At 37.4% G+C, this 25,935-nt stretch overlaps 1 protein-coding gene across 1 annotated transcript in view; it reads right to left on the reverse strand.

Moving 5' to 3' along the window:
* RAPGEF2 (Rap guanine nucleotide exchange factor 2) overlaps nucleotides 1–25,935 on the reverse strand; it is a 201,007-nt gene that overhangs the window by 24,413 nt on the left and 150,659 nt on the right. Inside the window, 18 exon segments of the mRNA XM_086611761.1 lie at nucleotides 2,681–2,927; nucleotides 5,087–5,176; nucleotides 5,179–5,194; nucleotides 5,285–5,488; nucleotides 5,586–5,693; nucleotides 8,667–8,707; nucleotides 8,710–8,733; nucleotides 8,736–8,798; nucleotides 8,801–8,829; nucleotides 9,227–9,310; nucleotides 9,312–9,376; nucleotides 11,050–11,111; nucleotides 11,114–11,207; nucleotides 11,774–11,802; nucleotides 11,805–11,909; nucleotides 13,640–13,702; nucleotides 13,705–13,813; nucleotides 24,277–24,408. Of these exon segments, the coding sequence (XP_086467887.1) occupies nucleotides 2,681–2,927; nucleotides 5,087–5,176; nucleotides 5,179–5,194; nucleotides 5,285–5,488; nucleotides 5,586–5,693; nucleotides 8,667–8,707; nucleotides 8,710–8,733; nucleotides 8,736–8,798; nucleotides 8,801–8,829; nucleotides 9,227–9,310; nucleotides 9,312–9,376; nucleotides 11,050–11,111; nucleotides 11,114–11,207; nucleotides 11,774–11,802; nucleotides 11,805–11,909; nucleotides 13,640–13,702; nucleotides 13,705–13,813; nucleotides 24,277–24,408 (1,565 nt within the window).

Here is a 25,935-nt window from a genome sequence, read left to right on the forward strand (position 1 = left end):
AAATGTGAATCAAACGAAGACAACGTGACTCTCCCCCTGATATTAATAGTTTCATTTACATTATGTATTCATTTTGTCGTTTGTCAGTGTTATGTAATCTCATATCTATTCTGTGTGTCATGACCAAAACAGCTTCAGTAAAGTGGACCAACTAACAAATGTCAGGTTTAAAAAAAAAAAAACAAAAAACAAACCAAAAAAAACAAACAAAAACCCACAACAACAACCAAACAAAACACAAAGTTCTTAAAATTCTTCTCAATTTTAAGCATTCATATACTAAATTGAAAAGTATTTACCTTACACTCAGTTTACTCTTTTTTTAAAACTTAAATCAGAATCTGTGTGAGTTCTAACTTAAGCAAACAAGAAACGAACCCCAGAAATTTCAGATACAAATAGCATCATTGGAAAACTCTGGGTCCCAGGAAGATCAACTGCCCCTGCTGTTAGATAAAATATTTTATTATGCCGGTGGAAGATGATCATGGTTTCAAAGGAAAGGCATTTCTATTGCTTTCTGTATGGATTTGCCAAGCAGAGAAATGGCATTAACTAAGTAATTTTCCCGATGAATGACAAACAGGGTAGAGGGGATTAGGGAATGGTAGAGCTGTCTGAATGCTTCTTGTTTCAAAATACAGTATACTGTGCATCCCACTGCAGGGCTGCAAATAGAGAGGAGAGAGGGGGGCTGCTTCTTTGTTCGGGATGCTGCGCTATGGACCAGGCAGAACTTTGTTCGAGATGGAGGTGGGAGTCGTGTTTAATTCTTACTTGGAGCAACTGAGCCTACAAACCACAAAAACACTCTGGATTAGAAAAGAAAGCAAAGAGCTTGAGTGTAGGCTGTAGCCAGAAGCACACTTCAAGAGATGCTTCATAGCCAGCAGCGACAAGGAGATTTCCCAGTAGATGCAGAGGAAATGGTGCTGCTTGCTCAGTTCGGGAAGTTACTGGGCATTACTGAACTAAAAAGCAAGACAGAAGGAAGGCATCATCTCCTGCTCAAATTGATTCATCTTTGATACTGATTTACCGTCTCACGAAGCAGACAAGCTCCCCCTAAGAGTGACCTCATTCTGGTTTAAAGATTGGTTTTATCTGGATACATTCTGGAAGCACTGGAGACTTCTGCATTATTCATGTTCAAGTAAACGTGGACAGTTTCACCTCATAAGCTACCTGACTCATGAAGTCTTTAAATACTTACTTTAATTAATGAGTAAATCAGCTTTTTCATCCCTCTTGGTTTTTGGTATTTAAAAACACGTGAGAATAGATAAAATCCCTTAATATATGCGCTACCGTTAATTATTAGGAAAAACAAAGCAGAAGTTTCTGAGCAATACAAAGAAAAAAAAGCACAAACAGGAGAGTCTACAGCTACACATCTCTATGCAGAAACCGTGCAGACACAAACAACTGAATGTCAACAGGCTTTGCAGACAAATTGCTATATATAACACACAAAGTAAAGCTAGAAAAAGGAAAAGAAAATAGGTCAAGGGTACTGTTTTTCTGAGTCTTACCCAAAGAGGTCCCTGCACAGAAAAAGTGCAAAAATGAAATGAATCAAAGCAAAAAAAAGAAAATCAAGAAGAAAATTTAATGCAAAAGCTGTGAACAATGGTGAACAACACAAAAATCACACCCAACAGTATGGATGGCTCAGAGGAACAAACATACAAGACTGGTAAGACATAAACAACATAAAACAAGGATTTACAGATTCTCCTCTGCTCAAACGTATCTGCATCAGTTTAAGAAAGATTCATTATTTGGATATAATAATTTATAATCATTTAATCTTTATACTACTAACATTCTATCTATAATGTTTCAGAACAGTATTCATTTAGTAGAGAATACCTAACATCAGTCAAGCAAACTCTTATTTTTTTAAACAGTACTAGCAGGAAAAAATCCTAGATTTCAGCACAAGTGTCTTTTCACAAATTTACATAGAATAGAGTTCTTACTCAATGGCACACAGAAAAGAAAAATGAAAGAGAAAACACTGATTACACATCAACTACCTTCTACAATTCATTTTTCCCATCGATGCCATTTGTCTTGGCCAAGAACCAGACTCCTCATAAAACCATATAAACCGTATTCTTCTACTGTTCCCAACAATCCTAATCAGAACTCTATTTCTAAAATGTGTTCACAGAACAAAAGATATCAGATATCATATTTAGCTTTCATTTAAAAAAGACCTCAATTTTATCAAAGCACCCATGTTAAAATTTTAACCTCAGTCTCCCCTACAGCAGTATGCAGAAATTCTTAAAGACCACTGCAATATAAAAATTGAAATAATTGCTTCTACCAACCATTTGCAAGCAAACCTCCTTGCAGAGTTATTCTGAAATTAATTGCCTGGGATGCTTCAAGTTAACAGTCCTCTTAAAAGGAAACAGTAAATGACATGAAAAAGTATTTGTGCCATCACTTTATCTATAAGTAGTAAAATACTTCCATATTGATGTCAGGAGCTGCATTTTTAATAGTCTATGATCATTCAAATATTCTGACTAGAATTTTCTAGAATATTTTTTCAGATATAAGCATGTTTTGCATTAATAAATAAAGTATTATGACAAATTATAAGTATCAGGAGAAATTATTAAAATTTAACACAAAGGAAATACTTAAGAGGAAATAAAACACTCACTTGTATGGTTTCTGAGGCAGAATACTGATTCGAGTCTTGTCGAGTATCTTCTTTAATTTATTTCTTCCCCCAACTGTGTTGGCTTTACTTTTCTTATTTACTTTTTCTAATCCTATTACCTGCTCCACATCTACGGCAAGGTCTGGGATGGAATAACGACTCGCCTTTTTAATGTCACCAATTTTAGGCAGGTGGGGAGCACCATTTCTTTTTTCCTCTGACAACCGTGTTAAGAGTTCTTTAAAAACTGCACAAGACAGGAAAAGGGAGGAAAGGAAAAGAACAAAAATGTAAAAAATCTCTGCGTACCAGACAATTTGATATTAATCATTACAAAAAATTGATTAGGATATTCTAAATGAGTTTAGATGTAAGATTTTTTTTTAAACTTAATTTTTTTTTAAGACATTCATTTTTCCATAGTATGAATCAGAAAATCAGTAAATTGGCTCAGCTCAGAATAGAAATACACTAGATGACCCTGTGGTTGCATGGATGGTGTCAACAGAATGACTTTGACTTTTCAACCAAAGACACAAGCTCCTGCAGAATAGTAGCATGCACAGACAAAAATGAGAGAAAAACTAACTGAGGAGGATGCTTTTAAACTGATAGCCAGCAACGAAGCTTTCAGATGGACAAGAAATTATTAGCAACAAGATTAAAAAAATCAGAACGGAAACCGCAACAAAGTCATAAAGAAAGTAGAAGAAAGTATGAGGCTACTGGGACACCTCGGATGTTTGACAGGGCTGTTGTGGCCACCTGCCACAAAAAGACCTCTCAGACTGTCCTCAGTTTCCTAGCAAAGAGTCATCTCTGAGGCAGAAATACCTGATGAATTTGTGAATTAGTTCTTCTACTGCAACTTTTAGCTTCACAAAAATGTTGATATGCCTAAACAAATCAAACAAAACTGATCTGGAGATCGCATCACATATTCTGAGTATGAGAGGAAGTCTCCATATATAAATGGAAAAGTCATCTGAGGAGTTGATTTGTAATCATAAAATAAAACTGATAATCAAAACCAAGGAATTGTAGAAAAAGTAAGAACAAGGGCAACCAGGTGAGGATGAGTATTAGGGGCTAGGTTTTACTATTATGTATTCATTTTGTCCTTAAAATTCATCTTTGTCTTCAGAAGTACACAATAAATTACCACGGGACTTCAAAAGCTTCTAATAAGACACACAAAGAAAAGCGGATGAGAGTAATCCAAGCCAATAGTTGTACTGTAGAAAAGGAGCTGGGGGCTGGAGAGACAAATTAGATAGAGATAAGAAGATGTTGTTAAAAAAAGGAAACTCCTTTTGGGATTTGCTAATGAGGAATACTACATGCAATACACAGAAAATAACTGCTCTGAAACTCTACTGGGATATGATTTCAGTGTTTGCAGTGGAGCAACAAGATTAAAAACTTAGAAAAATACAACTTCTGAAGAAATCTGGTTTAGTCTTAAACATACTAAAGCAACACATAAGATCCAAAAACCTAGTGTGTGAAGGATGGTCACATAGAATTTATATGTATTGAGAAACAAGCACATACTTCTAAACAAGCATATACAGATATATTAAGAAATGCCTTCATTATTAGAAACAATTGAAATATTAGAATCTTTATTGCAAAGCAAAAACAATCACCAGGAAATAGATCTGACAAATTACTTTTAGAGATAAGCTAAGCACATTTCATCAGCAGTTAGTGCAGTGACATCCCGTGGTAATATTCTGCCCTACTTATTTGCACCAACTTGATCCTGAAAGACATACTTGGGGAACATATCACTAAATTATTTATATAACTCAAGCATCCAGTGGTAAAAAACAAACAAAACACACAAGCTGTCAATTACTTATGATGCTAGCCAAGGTCCTGAGCTGCCTAAAGACTCCTTCATGACTGCTTTAGTGTTTGTTAGAGACAAACGAAGAGAATAGATTTGGAGGGCAGAGAGATTGTTTTCATCTAGCTAGCAAGAAAGTTTTTATTATCCTTGTCATGCTTTTTCAGGCATGGACTGAAAAACTATAACCAAATTCAGCAGATTAACATCAGCTGAAACTCCAGAAGAGGCTTCTTCCTTGAGGAAGGCCTACAAGTCACACATACAAATGTGTTTTATAAGTTTGCGCTAAATGGTGGCAAGAGTTCCTCTTAATCCAGAAACACACGCTTGTGAGAGTGAAGTCATTTTACGTAAGACCCTATTCATAAATTTTTCCTCTGCGTTTTTGAACTAAGGTATTTCAGGACCTACAAAAGCCTCCTTTTCCTATTCTCGCCAGTACAAAAGTGTTTCAAAACAAAAGTGTTTCCAAACAAAGCTATTTTAAACCATTAAAAAGACTCCATCTAAATTAGAACAGAAATTAGAACAAAAAGTACACACAAACTTACCAAATAAATTGGTTTTCACAGTGATAGACAGATGAGTGTTATTTCTAAGGATTTCCATGGCTTTTGACAGCTGAATATTTTCAAAGTTTGACCATTCACTTCCAGTATCTAAAAATGCAGATGGGTAGTGTTATTTTTATGTAGAGAAGAGAAAGGAAATGAAAAAGGGGAAAAAAAAGACATTTTCAAACTACATACCTGGTCTCCACGTTTCAAGCCTGCTTCTGTAGCTTTGCTACCAAAATCTACACTGTCAACAAAGATTCCAAACCCCTTTTCTGACCCTCCCAGCAAGATAAAAGGCAAAGGGGCTTCTCGAGATGGCTTCGTTAAGGTTATCAATCTTCGTTTAGCTTTAGCAGCACAAGCAATATTTAACAGCCTCAAATGTCCACCCATTTTCTACAAAAGAAAAGCATAATGAGTTACGTACAACAACAGCCTGGCTACTCCTTGCCATCCCAAACTGTCAGAAAAAAAACACACCCTCAATTCTTACCTCCCTCTCCAAATTGTTCTCAAATTCTTCCAGAAATCGAGTCATAGCAGGATCTCCTTCAAAATCATTGAAGTGATTGTTCACCCACAACAATACTACCCGTGTAACCTGAAAATTAATCAAGAATATAAATATTTTCCAGGAATATCCAGAACAGTGCTAGTGCTAAGTCCTTTGAAAATACTGCTCCCAGAAGCCCCTGTAAATTTCCACTGGAATCCAAAATATTTATATATACACACATATATAAACACACACACTCTTAAACTTCACTTTACTAATACACAATCATTTACCAGGAGGACGGAACGAATTAGGTATTAAAATTGCTTTTACTTGTATATGCAATTGTATGTTTTATTTCATAAAGAATACTATGGGTGAGAACACTAACACTGGATGTATCAACTTTGAGCAGGGAATAGAGTACACAGGTAGAAGGCAATGAGCTAAATCCATTTCTGACTTAACAACAATTTCCTGTTCATGTCCATTTCCAAATCTGCTTAATTCTTTGAGCACATCATCATAAAGCTTCCAATACTGCTTTATATTAGCTCTTGAATCTCACAAATCTTTAAATAAGCCACCATTAACTTCATTAGACATTTACCTGTGTAAAAGAGCTACTGTATGTTTAGAGAGACAGGAGAAAAGTTCTATTGTGAGAAGCAGGAAAGAGGACTTAACAGCAAACACATGCAATTCTTTTCCTTGGAGTCAATCTTTCAGTTTACTACTCCTCCTTTGTCTCCACCTCCAAGCACCTATGATTATCAAGTTCAGAACGATCTTAGCTAGTATTTTATGTGGTTTTTTTTAGGAAAAAACCCTAAAGGAATACTATCAATTAACAGTACTGAAGGTAAAGTCACAAAATAAGAGTCAGATTTTTAAAAAAATATGTGCTTCCACTATAAAATTTTATCTCAGTATGTAATTTTGCTTGGAACATTAGCACTTGTCCTGATGAAGTTAAAAATTTTTTATGTCTTGAATAAATATTGATTCATGCTATACAAAATGGATGTACCACTCAAAGTTATCTTAAAAATACGGCTGCATTTCTTCTCTTATGATGGGAAAACAGGTTAGTAGGGGAAAGCTCCTAAACATTTCAAAACTAAAGCTTAAGAAGAAAATCACCTATCAATTTTATTCAGGTAATGCTAACCACTGTTCGTTCTCTGCATCCACACAAAATCTAAACCTCTGCGGTCTCTTATGCTAAAGGTTTGACATGAGGCATCCAAAAACCAAAACCTGCCACCATCATGGGAGCTGTAGAGTTTATTGTGTCTATAGTTTCCAATAATTTCCCTTTATCCCAGAAAGGGAAGTGAATTCAGAAGAATTGTTGAAATTGCCCCAAAGTAATCAAGCACTTCAGAACTCCTCGAGAGTTCAGATTTGTAACAGGAGCCAACTGCACACACTACGTGCTGCAGCTCTCACCCACAGGGATGTAGGCTAAGGGTGGTATTTCTGACGTATTTGAGATTTTTCCACCTTTGAAATTGAAGATGACCTTCCTTTCCGTTAAACATCTGTGGTGTTTTTCATTAATGTGGATGACATTGGAAGATCCAGACAGTGTCTGGTTAAATTTAGACTAATTGCAGGTTTTTAAAATTGGCTGGGAAGTTACAAGCCATACCATATAATATATTTTAAATCACTGCAGTGACAGCTTCAATATCAATGCTGCTGTCAAAGTTGGGACTTTCTACTGCACCCAAAAGACACTGCGCTGGAAAGGGTTGAAGAGTGACTTCCAGAAGAATGTCATTACTTGTGTCACAATGAGACACAGCATTAAAAGAGGATTAAAGCTATAAAGTCAAGTGCCCTGCTGCTGGGCAAAATCCTCACTATGGCTGGATCTCAAATATCGCAGTCTGATTCTTACCAAGTTCGGATTATCCTCAGGAAGTTTTACTCCCCCCTTTTCCCTCTCCTCACTGCCTATCAGCCCTTAATACAAAACAGCCAAAATCTTCCATGTTCTCCTCTCGCTTATCTCCGCTTGTCCAAGCTGTTCTCTGACTCCTGCCTTTTTGTCAGCCCTACTCGGTGTCAGAAACGGTTGGTTATTGAGGCAGCAGACAAAGAGCTGCTCTGTTTTCATACCTGATACCAGCAACCGCGCTGGCTCATGCTTTTACGGAGGCTGAGGGGATTATGCATTGGAGGACAAGAAAATAAGTTTTAAGATGAACTCCAGCATTAAAGCTCTGAAGCTGTAACAAGGCTATGCTAAACGACATTAGCTGCCAAGTCTATCCTCTCTGCCAAATGTAAGATCCTTCCTCGAAGGCACAGATATACTAGCATTTTGTAGAAGAAATATCCTGATTTAAATAAAAATTGAAAACCAATTTCTCTTTAAACTTGTTGATATAATTCCCTTGATTTCAAATTTGAAAAAAACATCTGGAAATTTTTACTAGTTTTTTTTTAACCTATGAGAAAGTCATATACAAGTGAAAATAAACATTACAGTGTGAAGCACAGTATAGCCTCATATATAGGGCCTTATTCTTCCATCATGGTATTTTTGTTTAGAGAAGAGGATGTTTGATTTCTTTCTTGTGTTTGGGTGGGGTTTTTTTAATGCTGTATAAAGCTCAATAGATTCTTAACAATGGCTATATTTTCTATCGTCTTTATACAAAAATAAATTATCACAAAATGTTGGCAAAGTTGTTTTAACTAGTATTATGTATGGAAAACAGAACTTAGTTATATGCTCAAATTTCAAGACATGATAGAATTCTACTGAATTATATTAAATAAAAATACTAGTTATTGAAAAAAACTTTCCCTATATCTGCAAGCAACTAAGTTATGTTGTAAAACACAGTGAGGTAAAACTAGCTAATTAACCTTGCCTGGACACATTAGTACTGAAATAAAATACACTAAATAAGGAAAAAATATTTCTTAGTTTCATCCATATATTCTGCAACTAAAATATGTCACTAGCTATTTGTGTCTTACTCTGTTTAGTCACTCCTTCTAAACCTTATTTTATTCTTAATAGCCTATGTTTCAATGCAAATGCTAACAGGGGGATCTAACCTTATCCCTGAGGCTGGGGTCATTGAACCACTCCAACAACTCTTGCCCACTTCCATTGGGCTGGAAAGAAGGTCCGATATGTCAACAGGAAGTCTTCTATGAATGTTGGATCCACCACTGAGTGTTCTTCACCAAATGCATTGTTAACCTTTCAGCTGTTCCTACAAAAAAAATAAAAAAAACACAACAAAACCACCAAAACAACAACAAAAACTAGTTATTAAAATAGATTTTCAATAATGCAAATTTGTTTTCTCGTAACATATTGAAGATGCATTACACTAGAAAGAATATTGGCATCTATTGACTGATGAGCTAAGCAAACATAGAAGCTTAACCACTGTGGTAAGAAATGTAAATAATATCTGTAATAGAATTCCATAGAAATCACCTAGTTATCAGTGTGCATAACTGTAAAGAGAAAACCAAGAAACATTAACTGTCTATTTCCAAATAAATATTTTATAATATATCTCTCAACTAATCCTGGACCTAATTTGCCAGTTAAGAAGTTTATAGAACACAGATTTTTGCAAGACGCTCCCTCTTTTTCTTTTACCTTGATGACAATGTGACCTTTTCTTGTTCCAGTGCGATCAAGCTCCCTGTGCTCCTTCACCATCACAATCTCCCCTTCCTCTTCACCTTCTGCATGTTCTTTCCACTTGATTGAGGATGCGGCAATAATCTTGCTGGGCTATACAAACAAACTGGAAAGAATCATCGCACACCAGTATTAAAAGGTAAAATCTTCAGAAAAACATTTAGAATTAAGATGCAAGTACTCTATTAATAGAAAAGATAAAGTAGTTTCTCAACATGCAGTGAGCCAAATTTGTCTTTCCAGCAGTTCAGTTGTAGTAAGCAGATGAATATACAGCACAGTACTTCAACTACAATCATGCAGTTAGGGGAGACCAAGATTCATCAGAGCAAAATGATTTAGCATTATCAGCCATTTTTTATAGCTGCGTTGGCCTCCCCTCTGCTGGAGATGAAGCTCATTATCCTAGCCCGTATTTTTTCTCCCATGCAAGCTTTTGTGTGGTATTTAGAAGGGTTAAGAGACTGAAAGGAAAACCTATCTTTTAGTTTTGTGCCTACTGCTACTGTAAATAATTTTCATAGCTACTATTAATAAAGGTCAATCATTAAGAAAACTAACATTTATTCAACTACATGAGTGCAGGCACATAGAAACAAGTTATTTCTGGATTAAAGCATATATCAGGAAAAGTATTTCTACAATCATCTACTCAGTCAAGAATAAGTATCTGAAGAATGTTCCTAGCACCTGCACTGTGCAAATATAATTAAGATCACCCACTACAACTTATAAAAACAAACAAACAAACAACAAAACTGTACATACTATGAATTGTCTTCTATAACTTGTTAAAAGTTTTATACCTTTGTATCTTTTTGGGGCAAATATTCAAGATTAAACTGCCATCTTATATGAACCTGGGTATTCAACCAAAAGGAAATTATAGTGTTTCTTCTGACTGAAAGGTTGATAACACAATCTGTATGTACTTAGGACAAAGGCATGAGATTAACAGAGACAGTATTTTCTCCCGCATTCTTCATAATTCATTTACATACTTTTTCTTTTTCCAGCTGCTAGTAGTAGCTGAAACAGAACTCTCACAGTTTGGATTTGTTGTAAAACATTATCCTAACAAAATACCATTTATGCACTTTTGGAAGTTAGATGGGCAAATCTATGTGACGATATTAACACACATTTACATCCATTTCTGATGGCATCTACTGAAAGCTAACTAGCCATTAGGACCAAGAAAAATCCTTAATTCAGCCAGGGTTTAGCTATTATCTTCTGGATGGGAATAAGTACATAGCAACTACGTATCAAGATCAGGCTAGTAGTATTATGCTACAAGAAGCGTTCCTTAAATCTGACTACTTGTGTTACAGTAAACATCAAAGCACTTCCCTTGAAAGGCCAGATTGGCTAGAACTAGATTTTCTACTCAAACCATGAGACAGAGAGCTTTTATTACTTTAAGATTCAACAGTTGAGTAAGGAAGAATTACTATTGCCTGTAGAAGTAAAAAAGCCTGTAATGGCTAATGGACCTTGAGATCCTAAGGGAAAGTTTGAAGCAACGGATATATGCAACAGGCAGCTGGACCTTAAGTTCTGAAAAAAGCATGTAGACACGTTTTAATCCAAAATGAAGAAGACAATTCAATTTCCCAGACTGTGGGTATGCAGGAGCCATATTTCCCAACTATTGTGCAGGGTTACATGCTGAAGATTTTACATATATTCAGTTTAAAATAAAACTATGTCTGGCTATTGAGTTGCATTATGCCTATATGTATGTGATTTTGCGTGTATTACGGTCTGACACACTACCTGGCAGTCATCCACTTTGGTTCTCATCACTCCTTTCATATATTCCTTTTCCATGGTAGGGAAACACCAAAGCTGTTCCCCATGCAGAGTATCTCTGTTCTTCCGTCAGGGTACGTCACCTCCACAGAGCCATTCAAAATGACTGACCAGGAATCCAGCTACAAATCAAACGTTGTAGGATACGTAAAGACTGAATCACTTAACGCTGTAACATCATACTATATAGATACAACCCTTAGCATTTTTCCCAAGGGAAACGTTATTTCTTAGCACCTATTAAAGACATTTATAAACTAGTTTACCTTAAATGTGTAGCTATTTCCAGCTCAAGAAAACTGGAATCCTGTGTTTAGCTATCATGTTAAGAGTTTATGTAAGACTGTAAAAAAACCAACCAAACAAAAAAAACCCCACAAACCAAAAACAAAAAACCCACCCCAACCCACGAGGTTTTAAAACACCACTTAAACACTGAAATAAACTCCCAATAGGCAGGAAGCATTTTGTATATTATGAAGAGTGTTTTCTTATGCTTTTATTACACAAGAAATGTTCTACGAGTGCTTAAACAAAAGCTTTCAAACTAAAGCAGAACAAGAGGCATAATTTATCTGATCAATGTTACTTTTTCTTTTTTACTTTTTAAGCAACAAAAGAGGATCTTAACCCTTTAAAATCTGAAATGTCTGGTACAATAGGAGAGTCCAAAGTAACTTCTACTGACCTCTTCCCCATCGTTTAGTACAATAGTTTCCTGCTCTCCACAACTGCAAACACCATTACAGCACAGAGCTCTCTCCTCACTGACATTGTCATGTTGGCAAAAGCAGGCAATTGATGCATGAATTCCAGTAGTTGTTCTGAAGGAGAAAAAGCCCACTGAGTCGTGCATGTCAAAACAACAAAGCACAGCAAAGACAGTTCTTCAGCAAGATGCCCGAGGCTACTTAAGCTAAAACTGCACAATCGTTTCTGTATACGAATAAATCATACACAGTGGCCTGTTGTAATTACTGAGTATTTTGTAGACACAGACTGGCTCGTCACATCATCAATAGAAGCCCTGCAAAGTAAAAGCCAGCATAATAGAGGAATTGTAATGTAACCGAGAGCTCTGAATACAACCAATGAAATTGTAATACTCCAGCCAGCCAGGGCAATAACTCCATTAAGACTATGATAGGCTATATAAAACACAGCAAGACACTAAGAAGAGAAATTTCACAAAACTGAGCAAGTTCACTGGCAAAGCCATCCATTCCTAGGCTAGAGTTAACAGTAAATTGTACTTGATCTGGCAGATTCACAAAATTCCCCTTAGATGGATCAGACAGAACACGATACTGTCGTAAAGGTGACTGACTATTGCTGCTGTCTTCTGTGTGCACTGGAGCTGCACTTGTACTCAACAGTGAACTTCTCCCGTATTTTGGTTTTTTACATTATTCAAACTAGAGATCATCAATTTTTCTTAATAGTCCTGCTGAGGGATTATATGCCCTAAATGCCAGGCACTTTTGCATTCAGTTTGATCTAAAAAACCTACTGAAAGCAGTCAATAGGACCCCATCTTTTTCCTAAATTTTTATTTACTCAGAATCACAGAACGGTTGAAGTTGGAAGGGACCTTTGGAGGTCATCTGGTCAAACCCGCCTGCTCAAGAAGGGCCACCTATAGCCAACTGCCCAGGACTGTGTCCAGACGGCTTTTGAATATCTCCAAGGAGGGAGACCTCTCTACCACCTCTCTGGGCAACCCGTGCAGTGCTTGGTCACAGTTAAAAAAGAAAAAAAAATAAAAATGTTTCCTAGTGGTCAGAGGCAGCCTCCTGTATTTCAGTTTGTGCCCATAGCCGCCGGCCCTGTCACTGGGCATCACTAAGAAAAGCCTGGCCCTGTCTTCTTTAGACTCTTGCTCCAGGTATTTGTATGCATTGACGAGCAGTCCCAGCTCTCTTCCTCATGTAAGAGAAGCTCCAGTCCCTTAATCATCTGATAATCAACCTTAATCATTATTTAATTATACTTTGAAAAAAAAAAATTAAAACTGAAGCCAGTGAAATAGATTAGAAATTGTAAGAATTTGGATTCTAGTTCTGCTTTGCTTTCGAAGTATTAGCCTGTACGTTAACATAGCAAATTAATTTGATTAGATGCACATTTACGTAAAGGTCTTAATGGCTACAGTGTTCAACACAAATTTATCTCTGTGGTTAAAAACAGATTTAATATGATAAGCATCCAGTGTTGACGTTAATGTTGACTTTGCCAAGGTTCTAACTGTCTTCCAGTACACGATGATGTTTACTTCACAAATTAGTTTTGATATCAATTACAAGCTAACGCTTGAGATCTATAGGGCCAGCAAGTAATAGCTTTCACTCATATTATGTGTGTTTTCTTCCTCTTCTTCGGCTGTACTCATTCGCTGGCTGAATTTATGGCATTTACGAATCACCTTACAGAATAAACATTAATCTTACAAACTACAAAAGCCAATGATTAAAATGAAACCTCAAGCTCAAAAAGTAATTTTTTTCTGAGGAAAGAAAACAAATTTGACAGTATTTTACTACATTGCAACACTTACCAATATCATCATCTGTCCTGTCTATTGGGTCTTTCTCCAAGCAGTCTCTAACAATATCTCTATCAAAGGATCTGATGCTCTTTCAATGTCTTCTTCATCGTCATCATCCTCAGAATCTACCGCTGTCTCTGGCAACCCACTGAGATCCATATCACCAGCCTCGCTTTCTGTAGCCTAAATTCATGCATAAACAATTTAAAAAAAAATTAAAACATTCAAATGTGTTCTTCACTGCTACGGTTTTCTAGTTAAATATACGGAAATGAGTATCACTTAACAGATCGCTCAAATTCACTCAATATTTTCTATATTGCTTTTTTCTTTACATATCTTTTTCAAACAACTAACCATTAATCAACTCGAAACCATTGTTTAAATGGGCTTTTAACACTTGTTTAATCAGTCATACATACACAGGATTCAGCATACAATAGTTAATCGGTAGGTCTTGGGGGAATTGAAGGCAGTTACATTTCAAGGAACAATTTCTTGGGATATTAGCTGAATATAATTTTTTAAAATAACATTTAATTTAAAACAGTTTCTGTTCCTTCCCCAACTTTACATTTTCAGACACTTCAGAATGGAATGCAATTTTAAGTAGACAGTTTTGGGAAATAAGTACAGAACTAAAACGCTACAGGAATTTTGCTATCTCCCAGTAACCTAGGACTGTATTTTTCTTTTACAATTCCAGTTGAACATAGTTAAACATGGATTTCATTTGATGATAAACAGGATAAGAATTTAGAGATGCAGAAAAAATGCAAAGTCACTGCTTAAACACCACAGATAGACTACGTAGTATCTGCCAAACTTAACCTCCTTTAAATTTTATTAAAATAAAGCAAAACATAGTTCATATATAGCCTGAGGTCATTAGTATAGCACCTAAAGGTAAACGCATTTTAATGATTCAGTTCTAAGACCAAACACTTAATAAATCCCACAAACATTTATCTGTCACGGCTGATAAAGCTGCTTTTTCTCAGAACCTGATTTAATACCATGGCAGCTGCCAAGGCTCAGCTACGACAATTTTTAAGGAAATGCAAGCTTCTAACGAGCAAGCTTTAAGCCATGGCTTGAGAAATCAAGTTTCACATGCCTTAGAGGGATGGTTTGTTTCTGAGACTCTGAAAGCACATAATGCATTCAGGTCTACTTTAAAATTACTGTATGAGGTAAACACAGTTACCAAAGCCTGGTTTATCGATCTAGCTCTCATATTGGTTAAAAAAACCCAAACAACACACACCACCAACAAAACTAGGTCACTTTCCAAACACAGAGAAGGTAAGGCAAATTACATTGGTATTTTTGTAGAATCTTCCCTAGTCCTGCCTCAGTGGCTGTGGCTGACATCTGTTACTTTAATGCCATTATACGCAGCCACCTTATGAATGGTAGCATATGGCGGGAGACAGATCAGGGCAGCTAGCAGCCTTCTTAAATGCTTCTGTCCTACAGCACAACACAAGCTTTGTAACAGGGTCTTGTTAATATGAAAAGCATAACAGCACCTACACAATAATCAAATTATTCTCACTTTGTGTTTTGTTGTGGGTTGTTTTTGTTTTGGTTTTGTTTTTGTTTTTTTTTTTTAAAAAAAGCATTTCTTAAGCAGGATAAAGAAGGATGTTATCCAGGCATACAAACAAATCACAAAAATGATAGCACTGAGAGCCACGTTCTCATTAGCAGCCTTACTGTGCTTAACACGCATGTTCTCTATGATACATATGAAACAGTTGCTCTAACTATTCGTACAAAACAGCCTTCATCAAAAATGAATGGTGGAAAAATTAGTGGCGATGAGTCAGTAGACACGCAGCTTATGACACCAATCTGTCAGAATCAGAAATCTCCAACAGTGACAATTCCAGTGACAGTGGGACTGACTAATTCACGAGCCAATTTTGCAAACCTTCCCATTACTAACAAGTGCCTCTCCTACCTGCCCAGAATAAGCTCTCTCATGTTGGTAAGATGAATGTAGAACTAAAATTAGTCATATGATGCTAACATACATTAGAAAATTAGACATATTGTACAAAATTGATTATTAAAAGACGTTATTTGACTGCCTTAAAACAATAAACCAAAACTAAACCAAAGTCAAAGCTCTATTATTAAGAAAAATTGATGTTGATTTAAAAAAAAATTCTAACAAATTAAATGCAATTATGTATTCAGAAAATACTTCAAAATTACAACTGAATGTTACAAGTATTTCCTAAAGTTGATAACTTTTTAAAGAGCTAATTAAATCTTTCTGACAACTGAAGTCATTGGTAGAAATGTGAATGATAAAGTAACTATTTCTAAATAGTTATCCAAAAATATAAACTACTGCAATAAAGCAGCTCAGAATTGAATGCAATAATCCACAGAGTAACAAGAAAAATTATTAATTTAACTTAAATCTTTAAAAATACATCTTTTGAGAAAAAAGAATACTTTTTTCCCAAAAAGTGAAAAAGATGATTATGCAAAAGTTAGCAAAGGAATACAAACATAGCCCTTCCACACATGCAATATGCATTCACAGTAGTAAAGAATCAAACTACGCATTTCAGAGGGATTCCTTCTCAGTTTATGTATGCAAAAAAGTTTTGCATGGGTTTTGTTATATTATAAGAATAATTGGATCTGTCTTCATGTCAAAAGCACACACCAATTTATCTACAAAACTTTGCAAATAGCTTCTTCAGGCTTAGTAGCATCATGTATGATACTAAGTACTCACGGTCCTTTTGCTGACACATTATTCTTCGTAACTCATCTACTTTGAGTACTTTTGTACCCCCTCATGTGTTTGAAAAAATCAAGCCTGTCCACACAGGAACCCTTAGTTATGAAGCAATCGCCGTGCATTTGTGCAAGACTAAAGAGAAAACCTCGATTAGCTCCTTTGAGGACAGAGGCTTCCTTAGAAACCTCAGCAGTAGAAAATTCAGAATACAAGATAAATATCTGAAGAATTTGTACTGCAGTCAGGCATGAGGCTTAGAGCTTCCCAGGGCCTTCACTCAAGAATGAAGTACACGTGGGAAAACAGTGCTTTCGTAGATGCATGTTGTTCTTTGTTTCTTGGGTAATAAGAGAAATCATTTTCACTTAAAACACTAAAGAGATCGCATGTAAGTAAAATGCTGTTTCCAGCTTAAAGTGTAAAACAGTATCTCTCCAAAGTCTGAATACCAGCTGCAATGAACATTTTCTTCACAGTTGGAAAGATGGCATGGAAAATTTGCTGAAGGTTTAACGGAGTCACATAATGACAGCCTAATACTTTATTTGTCACATCACTAACAAGAAAGTACGCAGACTTAAGACAGACCATTTTCAAGACTGAGAAGTTATTTCACATTTGGTACCAAAGGAGACCTGCTCAATTTTAAGCTTTGTCTATAAAGGCTAATATTTTAGTAATACAAAAATGGTTGTTCCAACTGCTAAGGATCTCCAAGACCAAAGTCACTTCTAGATTTGAGTACTAACAGTTAATTAAAAGAATTCCATGAAATAACTAGGAACAGATAGAAAGTAAAGGGGCTTTGTCTAAGTTTTCTCAATTAGCTTTTGGCTCCTTGACTGATGAGGAGGGGTGGGCTAGGGAAGGGAGTGAAGAACTATGATTCATTCCCCTTAGGTCAAACTGGGGAAACAGAAGACTCTATTGGTCCCTTTAGACTGGTGTGAGAGGAAACTGACTAAGCCCAACTCTACTGATCTTTCATTTTTTGAAGACATCATAAACACAGAATAATGAGAGAGGTGATGGACTACATGAATAACTAAGGAAGATGACCTCCTTTTTTGCCTCATTTCCTTCTCCAAACAATTTTTGGCTATCTGTAGAGAAAAAGATCAGAAAAGGCAAAGGGGGAAGTTGACTTATCTGACAGATCTACACTTTGACAATCAAGTAACTCGCTCTCCCATATTAGAACTGCTTCATCACATGTCTGCACACACATACCAGCCTTACTATGGGAAAGTAAGTGGGAAGACTTGGAGAATTGCTTACAAGGTGACTGGATCTGTTTTAGGTGGCCTTCACAGTTTTCTCTTCTACACTGGTTTGCAGAAAAAGCTTCCAGCTGATCTTAATATAAAGAGAAAAAAACACCCTAAAAACCCCTTAAAATTAACCACATGAACTACTGATTTGTTAGTATTTTAAACAGAATATTTTAGCCTAGACTTTTTTAAATTTTTGTTTTAAACACTTCCTTTAGGAAACATTAAGGAAAAAAAATGCATCATTTCAAATAATAAATCTCCTTTGTGACTAGTGTCACCACCTAAATTGACAATCTGAAAAATCTCCAAACACCAAGAGAAAAATACTGGAAAAATTTTAAAAAGCACAGAAGACACTTGTTGCACAAACCAGAATTATGCTATCGTCTGCTGCAGTCCTTCCAGTCCATGAGGCTAACAAAGAAAGCAGCCAAGCTCAGCTCAAAAAACCACTCCCACCTTATTTTCCATCATTGTTGTTTAAGGGCTAAAAAATAAACTAAAAATGAAATTAAGAATGTTTATAAGTGAAAACACTTTTTTTTTTTTTTTTCATAATTTATAAGCCAATACTGATACAAAACACTAAGAACACTGGCACTACACCTTTTGTGAAATCACTTGGAAAAGTTCCATTAGCAGATTTTCTCCTGCCATTATATAGGCACATTGGATCCAGCTTTTCCACAGGAAAAAAATATGGCTGGGGTTTTGTTTTATATTAGGTTTCGACACACTGGGCCAAAGTTTACAATACAAATAAATTGCCGTGAAATTCAATCCATATAATTATACTATGTATTTGTTTGTTAAAGAAGTATCATACATAGAACAATCAATTATAACTATTATATGCACACAAATCACACATAAATCTAAGGTAGTAAAATTATTTTTTCAGGCTCTAACATGAGTGCAAATGGCCATGCAATGCCTTAAAACTCCTTCGGTCTAAGATTTTTACTGCACTCCGTCTTCATATTTACTCTCTCATTATCTATGACAAAATTTACAGCACAGCAGCCCATATCTGTCACAGGAGTCAGTCTGAGCACTGTTCCTCCCTAGAGATGGAAAAATTTAATAATCCAGACAACACACACCAGGAACAGCATCCTCCCTTACGGCCAACTAACTGCCACTTTCTCAAATCGGAGCAACAGGCATACAGAACAAGGACTCTGGGAGTTACTCCTATGCTACAAAGTGCAGAAAGGATTAGAGGACCTGAACTCACCAGGAGGGATAAGGTACTGCACAGGACTCAGTCGAAACTGCGGGGGAATTCAGCAGGACCTAGTTTACCTGAGCTGTTTCAGACATCCTTGCATCACCCAGAGCCCTGCACTGTAGAGGCTGATACAGTCGGAAAGACTGACTTCAGATTAAGGTAAAACCTCTTTATTTTGCGTACAGCAAATCCGGGACACGCTGCACAGACTCTCTGGTTTGAAGGATAAATGTTTGGACTCTCTCAGGAAGACTTTCTGGAAGGTGGACCTTTCTTCTAAGAGTTACTGTATCAGACCCATTGAGAAAAAGTTAAGATCGTGAAAATTTCCAAGCAATAGACACATCCTGGGAGGGTCCTCGGAAAGGATGTTCTGGTTTCCTGTACCGCCCGGAGTATCAGGGCAGACACCAGCGGGCACGTAGGGCCAGCAGGAAACCACAGGGCTGAGACAGGATAGGCAAAGAAAGGCTGGCAAAGGAAAGAGCTGAGCCAACCACACCACCACCTTCCCAAAACAGGGAGGGGGAATACACACCGTTCACAGGCTTAAATCTCCCTGCTCTCAAACTGGGATCGTTATCTGGTAATCCACGTGACAGGTATAGGAAGCATTTAGGAGCGTATAGGAACAGGTATATGCTGTTCGTATGGGAAGCGTTAACTAATCACGAGAAACAGGAGCAGGGGCCATACATGAGAAGCAGCAGTGAAGGATTTGCTTTGCCATCAACACAAGTATTGTTCTTGGCAAATACAGACGGCACACCAATCTAGTAACATTCAGCATCCCCTTCCTCTCCAGACACATTACAGAGTCAGTCACTTTATGAATTTATTTCCTAAAATAAAAGTAAAAAAAATAAAAATATTTACAGACCGTACTGATTGGCACCTGAAATGTTTTTGAGACTGGGGTGGGGTAAACACAAAGGGATTACGTACTTTATTTTGGTAAGTTACGTCTTATCCTAAAAAGTTCTTTCATGTGCAAACATTTGACAAACAATTTAGTTACAGCATTAATGTTTAAAAGGAATATTCTCAGCTCAATGCTGAGCATCTGAAGATTCAGCTTCATGATTTATTCAAAAACCTCTTAAAAGGCCAGGACATATTGTCACTGCAACAGCTGCTCTTAAGGCTACAGAACTAAAACTTACTAGGTTGCAAAACCTGATGTATCATTACCTCAGATTTCGACAGTAAAGATCTATTAATAGTATAATTTTTAAAAGAAAATATTTATTTATCAATTCAATCACAGAATCATAGAAAGGTTTGTGTTGGAAGGGAAAGATAAGACGGCAATCTTTCTAAGTCATTCCTTTCTCCTTACGCACAAGGAACAGAAGTCCACTCTACTGAACAGAAAAATGCCATTATATGCAGAACATAAGAATCAGAGGAACAATGGTACTGAGCTTTCCCTAAGATTTATTAAATTGAAGTAAAAAAATAGCATGGAGATGACTTGGTTATGGTTTACTGTTTTTGAATAAACACTTGGGAGAGCATTAGAAGGCAAACAATTTAGAGAGAATGACTGATTCAATCTCTCAGTTTAAAAAAGTATTTCTGTTTATTTAATCCTTGACTTGACCTTAGAGAATTCAAATTACAGACATTTTCTTTTGTTGTGGGCTTTTTTGGAAGCACTTAATCCTAACTTAACATTGCTACATTACATTCCTTTATGACTGAAATTGATATAAGAAATTAATGATTTACTACAATATTAGAAATCATTAAATCAAACAATACTTAGAATCACATAATGATAGAATAGTTTGGGTTGGAAGAGACCTTAAAGATCATCTAGTTCCAACCCTCCTGACATAGGCAGGGAAACATAAAAAAAACCAAAACCAACAAACTTTGGTACCATACAGTTAAATTGAAGAACCTTAAGTTCATCAGTTTCCACACCTGAACTTACAAATTCATTTTTTAAAATAAATGTTTCTTTAAGTATGTGTATTAACACAAAACCATGAGGCTACATTCCACAACATATGTTGGTATTTTTAATGGACATCAGTTTCTTTAATATTTACCCAGTTTTCAACACATCTGTGCCAAGACATCTTTAAATGAGACATTAACTCTAGAGTAATTAAAGAAACCAGATAATATTTCATTCATTCAAAGAATGACAAGGTATCCTCAATTTTTCTTTTCCAATTAAATTGAAAAGAATGTTTAAAAAGTAGATGTTCCCCATGTAAATACTTCACAAAACCATTAACTTTGTCCAAACGCCAACCACCCCATTGATTCCATTATCGTAAACAAAACTGGTTATGGGAGTCAAACATGAGGTTGGTGACTACTTAAAGAAGTATTTCTCTGAAGTTTCAGTACAGTATTATTTTTAATTTCCCAGAAATTCAGCGATCCTTTTCACAGTTATAAAGGTTTTGCTGAAACTCTGCAAAAACTTACTTCCAACTTATCTAGACAGCACCTGTATGACTGTAAGTAAATGCCACCTACAACTGTGTCTCTGGAGGTACTTGTTATTTTATGTCAAAAATGTAAAATTTTTGGAATGAAAGGTATGAAAATCTATAGAAGACTTGAAGAACAAAGCTGATTTTACATCTCCTTCACCCTCACAGTATAAACCTAAATCCTGTCTCGAAGCAGTCCTCTCTAAGAAATTCTGACAAACATACTTGATTGGCATATGCTATGCCTAAAATGTTCATTTACTTTGACATTTTCCACAAAAATAAACTTTTGCATTATTCCAATTACTATCTAAATTGAACTGGGACCTTTTTACAGTCTATCTTCTCCCACAAGAAAAGCCCACAAGCTTATTCCCCTGAAGCAGACTACATGCTACAACTATGCTCACGAAATGAACTTGCATGTTGTCATGGTTTGATGTGGAGGGGGGGTGGTTCTGGTGGCAGGAGAGGGGTTTTGCTCCCTGCGACCTCCCCGGTTTTGGAACCGGGTTAGGTTTGGTTCCAGCCACCAGATCAGACTGCCATCCCCCTCGGGATTGAGCCAATAGGGCGCCTCTGCGAATTGCCCTATTTAAGTCAGGACAAGGGAACCGGAAAAGGTGCTTCGCCCAGGATCGAGCAGAGAAGGGAGGAGGGCACTGCCCCCGCTCCCTGGCTCCTGGCCGGGCAGCTGCCTGCGTCGGGCCGGCACCGCCCACGGAGAATGGCGGCGGCGGAGCCAGCTGGGGAACTCGGGGGCACCCCACTCCCGGGGTGCCCACTGGGCTGAGTTCACCTGGAGAGGACTGAGATCTGAGAGAAACAGCTGCATCGACAGCAGGTCAGTGAGGATGGAGCGGGAGGAGGTGTGCCGGAGCCGAGTTTCCCCTGCGGCTGATGGTGAGATAGCAGGCTGCCCCCTGCAACCGGGACGGCCTCGGTGGAGCAGAGACCCACTCGCAGCCCGTGGGGAGAAGATGCCTGAGCCTGAGGATGGTCGTGTTGGGGTGCACGCCAAGGCAGAGAGGCATCTGGAGTCTTCGTGACAACCCACGCCGGAGCGAGTGGCTACAGCTCCCTAAGTACCCGAGACTGTGGTATAGCCCACACCGGAGCAATCTGTGGGGAAGGATTGTTTCCAGTGGGCTGGACTCACGTTGGAGAAGTTTGTGGATTTTTCCTCGTGGGTAGGGGATCCATTGGAGCAGGGGAAAAGGGTGTAAGGACTCCTTCTCCTTTAAGAAAGAAGCAGCAGTAACAGCACGGAATGAACTGACCTGCACTCCCCCAGTCCCTGCCCCTGTGCTGCTGGGGGGAGGAGGTAGAGCCGGGAGGAAAAGGAAGGGGGGGGGGGGAAGGTGTCGGTTTTAAGATCTGGTTTTGTTTCTTTCTGTCCTCTCGAGTAATCAGTTTTTGTTTCCCTTTGTCCTTCTAAGTAATCATTAATAAACTGTTTTGCTTTGAGAAAAGCTCTGCCTGTTTTGCCCAGGACCATGGTTGGTGGGTGCTCCCTCTGTTCTTGTCTCAACCCTCAGTCCCTTTGGTGTTTTTTTTTCCTCTCCTCTCTACTTTATTGGAGAAGGAGAGACTGTGTGAGTTTTAGTTGCTGGATCAGCCTAAAACCACGACACATGTGTTTGTACAGATGACGCTTTTCCCATTGCTTAAATGGTTACGTTTGCATTTTTAAAAGCATCCCAAACAAACATTATTCCTCCTCTAGTAAACCATACTTCACATAGAACTGGTTTTGTTACATTTTTTACGATTGTTTTGATAGAGCATTTTAATTAGATTTGATTTTTTTTTCCAGAATAACAAATTGCTAATTTTCTCATCAGAAAGGCAAATCCTCCTTTTTGACATTGCAAGGACTGTTAACATCAAATGAAAAATCTAAACCTTTTATTTCAGATTTTTTCCTAATTTTATTTAGAGGAAGCACACACACCCCAAAGCGTTCTAGGGACCCTCTAGACGAAGTTTCACAGTCAATCTCTCCAAACTCAAGCTGCTCCAAATGAAGAGCATAGATCTTTATGACAAGAAGTACACCCAGAAGCATGACAAATTAGAAAGTCTCATCAGCTCAACCCCTCCATCTTTCCCAGAAAAGAAGGCACTACCAAGATGCCGGTATCACGTCTTAACAGGGTGGGGAAACTGGAATATGCCTCTCAAGTCAGGCCAGCACAGGCTGCTCACTGCATACTTCTTTTCCGTACCACTGAAGTTTTAGATTTTGAAGCCAACACCTCCAAGAATTGTAAAACACAGCATCAAGAAGAAAAATCCCTCACGAGGTCCTAAATCTATAGTTTTGAAATTCTGATCCAGCTTTTAATCATAATGTCCAGCTAACATGCACTTTTTGTCAGCAGATCTCAAAGTCTAGTCTTGTAGCGCTAAACGTCACAGTTGCTGGCTGTGATTTGCCAGCTACACATGGCAAATCAGACAGAAAGACGAGGTGACGTGCTGGAGCCAGGAACAAAACCCCTTTACCTCCTAGGTCCCACCAGGGAGCTCTGCTGGAAAGGCCACACTGGCTCTCCATGCTGACATTCAGGAACATTTCCTCCCCAAAATCACAAGTTACACAAAAAATTAACGAAGCACAATCCTGAAACGTTACCAAACACTACACCTCTACACTGCTGACTGGGATCCTGACAAACTAAGGCAACACACCTCAGACCGCCGTGCTGCCGATTACTTGCTGAGCTTTCACAAACATCGGATCTAGTACGCGGCAGATAAAACCCTGACATTATTACGATTCAAACAAACATTAGTTTTTTGAAATCTACTGAGTGCTGCTTCAGACAAAACCCAACAATATGCAATAGTAGAGGCATTCAGCTATTCATGTCACAACTGTTGGCCACTGCACCACCCATCAGCATCTGTTCCAGTCTTACCTGGTAGATATCAGAAAGGCTGCTGCTTCCTGAATCACTAGTGATGCTACATCCTGAGTGACTAGAAGAGACGTGGGTCACCTGTGGGTGGAGACTGTCAGTAAGGTGCAGCTTTGTGAAATCTGCAGGAAGCTATAGGTGGAGCAGAAAAAGCATCATTACAATTTGAGGTAGACACACAGCAAAATAAATTTAAAGCATTCATGTCACACTTTACTCTCTGCCAGTACCAAGTGTCTTGAGAAAACCATTGGGGCTTGAGAATGCAGTTTTAAATTTTAAGTTTCACAGATTTTTTTTAATTCATGCAGAGGTCAGCAAAATACCACCAAATTGCTGCAAACATAAGAGATTTTTAAGACATGTATCTGAGGACAAACACCAGTGAAGCAATAACCCTTATGCCAAAACTCCTCAGTATCTTGCCACGGTGTTTGGAATGAATTAAAGTGCATATGAATATTGTGTTAGTTTCAATATCAATGGTTTCCTGTAGAAGAGGAGTAACAGCGAGTAAAGTCACATAAAAAACCAAACAAGTGCTGCTTTGGATTTGGCTAACTCTTTTGCTTCTGAAGTTGAAAAAGTACATTAGAGACAACTAAAGTTCAAGCCACTGAGCTATCTGTTATACTTTGAGCCAAATAACATGACGTCAAAGAGGACATGTGAGAAGACTGGCACAACTGCAAAGAGCTACAATCCTGAAATGAGTTTGCTCCCATGCATCGTTGAAGGACGAATCGAGGCATTATATTCGATCATTTAACAATCATCCACTAGATGTGTGATGTATTTTTAATATTGTTTTATGCACACAGCTCCCATTGAAAATCTTTAAGAACTGTAAACATTGCCAGACTGCAGAAAGTGAACTTTGATAATGGAAAATGTTTACCATCTGAAGAAATATTTAAATGCTAATTCAGAGACAAATCACTCCTCTCCCCAAGAAGCCTGCATCCCACCACTAGTTAACGAAAGTATGTTAATATATCAAATTTGGTACGCAATAAATGCTTCAATTATTTAAATTTCAATTATTTAAAAAAAAATTTGCTCATTTCTTTGTTTCAGGGCAGACAAGGTAGATCCTCTCTACAGAGGTGTGTTTTACAACAACAACATCATACACAATGTGTCCAGCCACATCAGTTACGAATGCTACCTTGGCACAATGAAATAAAATAAGAGCATTTGTAATAGTCCATCAGTATAAAGGTTATGAAAACAGTCATCTGCAAGTCAAAGAAAGTGTGATTGCGAAAATTATTAGCTCTATACAGTTAAAGGTATTGAATGATTTACTGCTGTTTGCCTGGTTTAAGTCTGTTTATGGAACATGCCCTGAAAGAACCTTGGCTTTAGGATTTGTGGTAAAAGCACAGACAATTAGAAACCTTAGTTTATATAGACTGTCGTTTCCTGTTCTAACACACCTGAAAATTATTTTTTCCTTATCACAGCATGACTGCACCAATGACAGCAAAAATGGCTATACTTTTTAAGAACTTTTCTTAATATTTTACCTCAAAGAGAGGCTAAAATCAGACATTAATAATCCTAAAAGGTTCCGGTAACCCCAGCTAGAGTTTGATCGTCATATACCAATTCAAAAAAGAAAGGGCAATTAACAAAAGCAATACTTTAATACATACA

The sequence above is a fragment of the Tauraco erythrolophus genome, chromosome 5, assembly GCF_009769465.1.
Source record: "Tauraco erythrolophus isolate bTauEry1 chromosome 5, bTauEry1.pri, whole genome shotgun sequence".
Lineage (NCBI taxonomy): Eukaryota > Metazoa > Chordata > Aves > Musophagiformes > Musophagidae > Tauraco > Tauraco erythrolophus.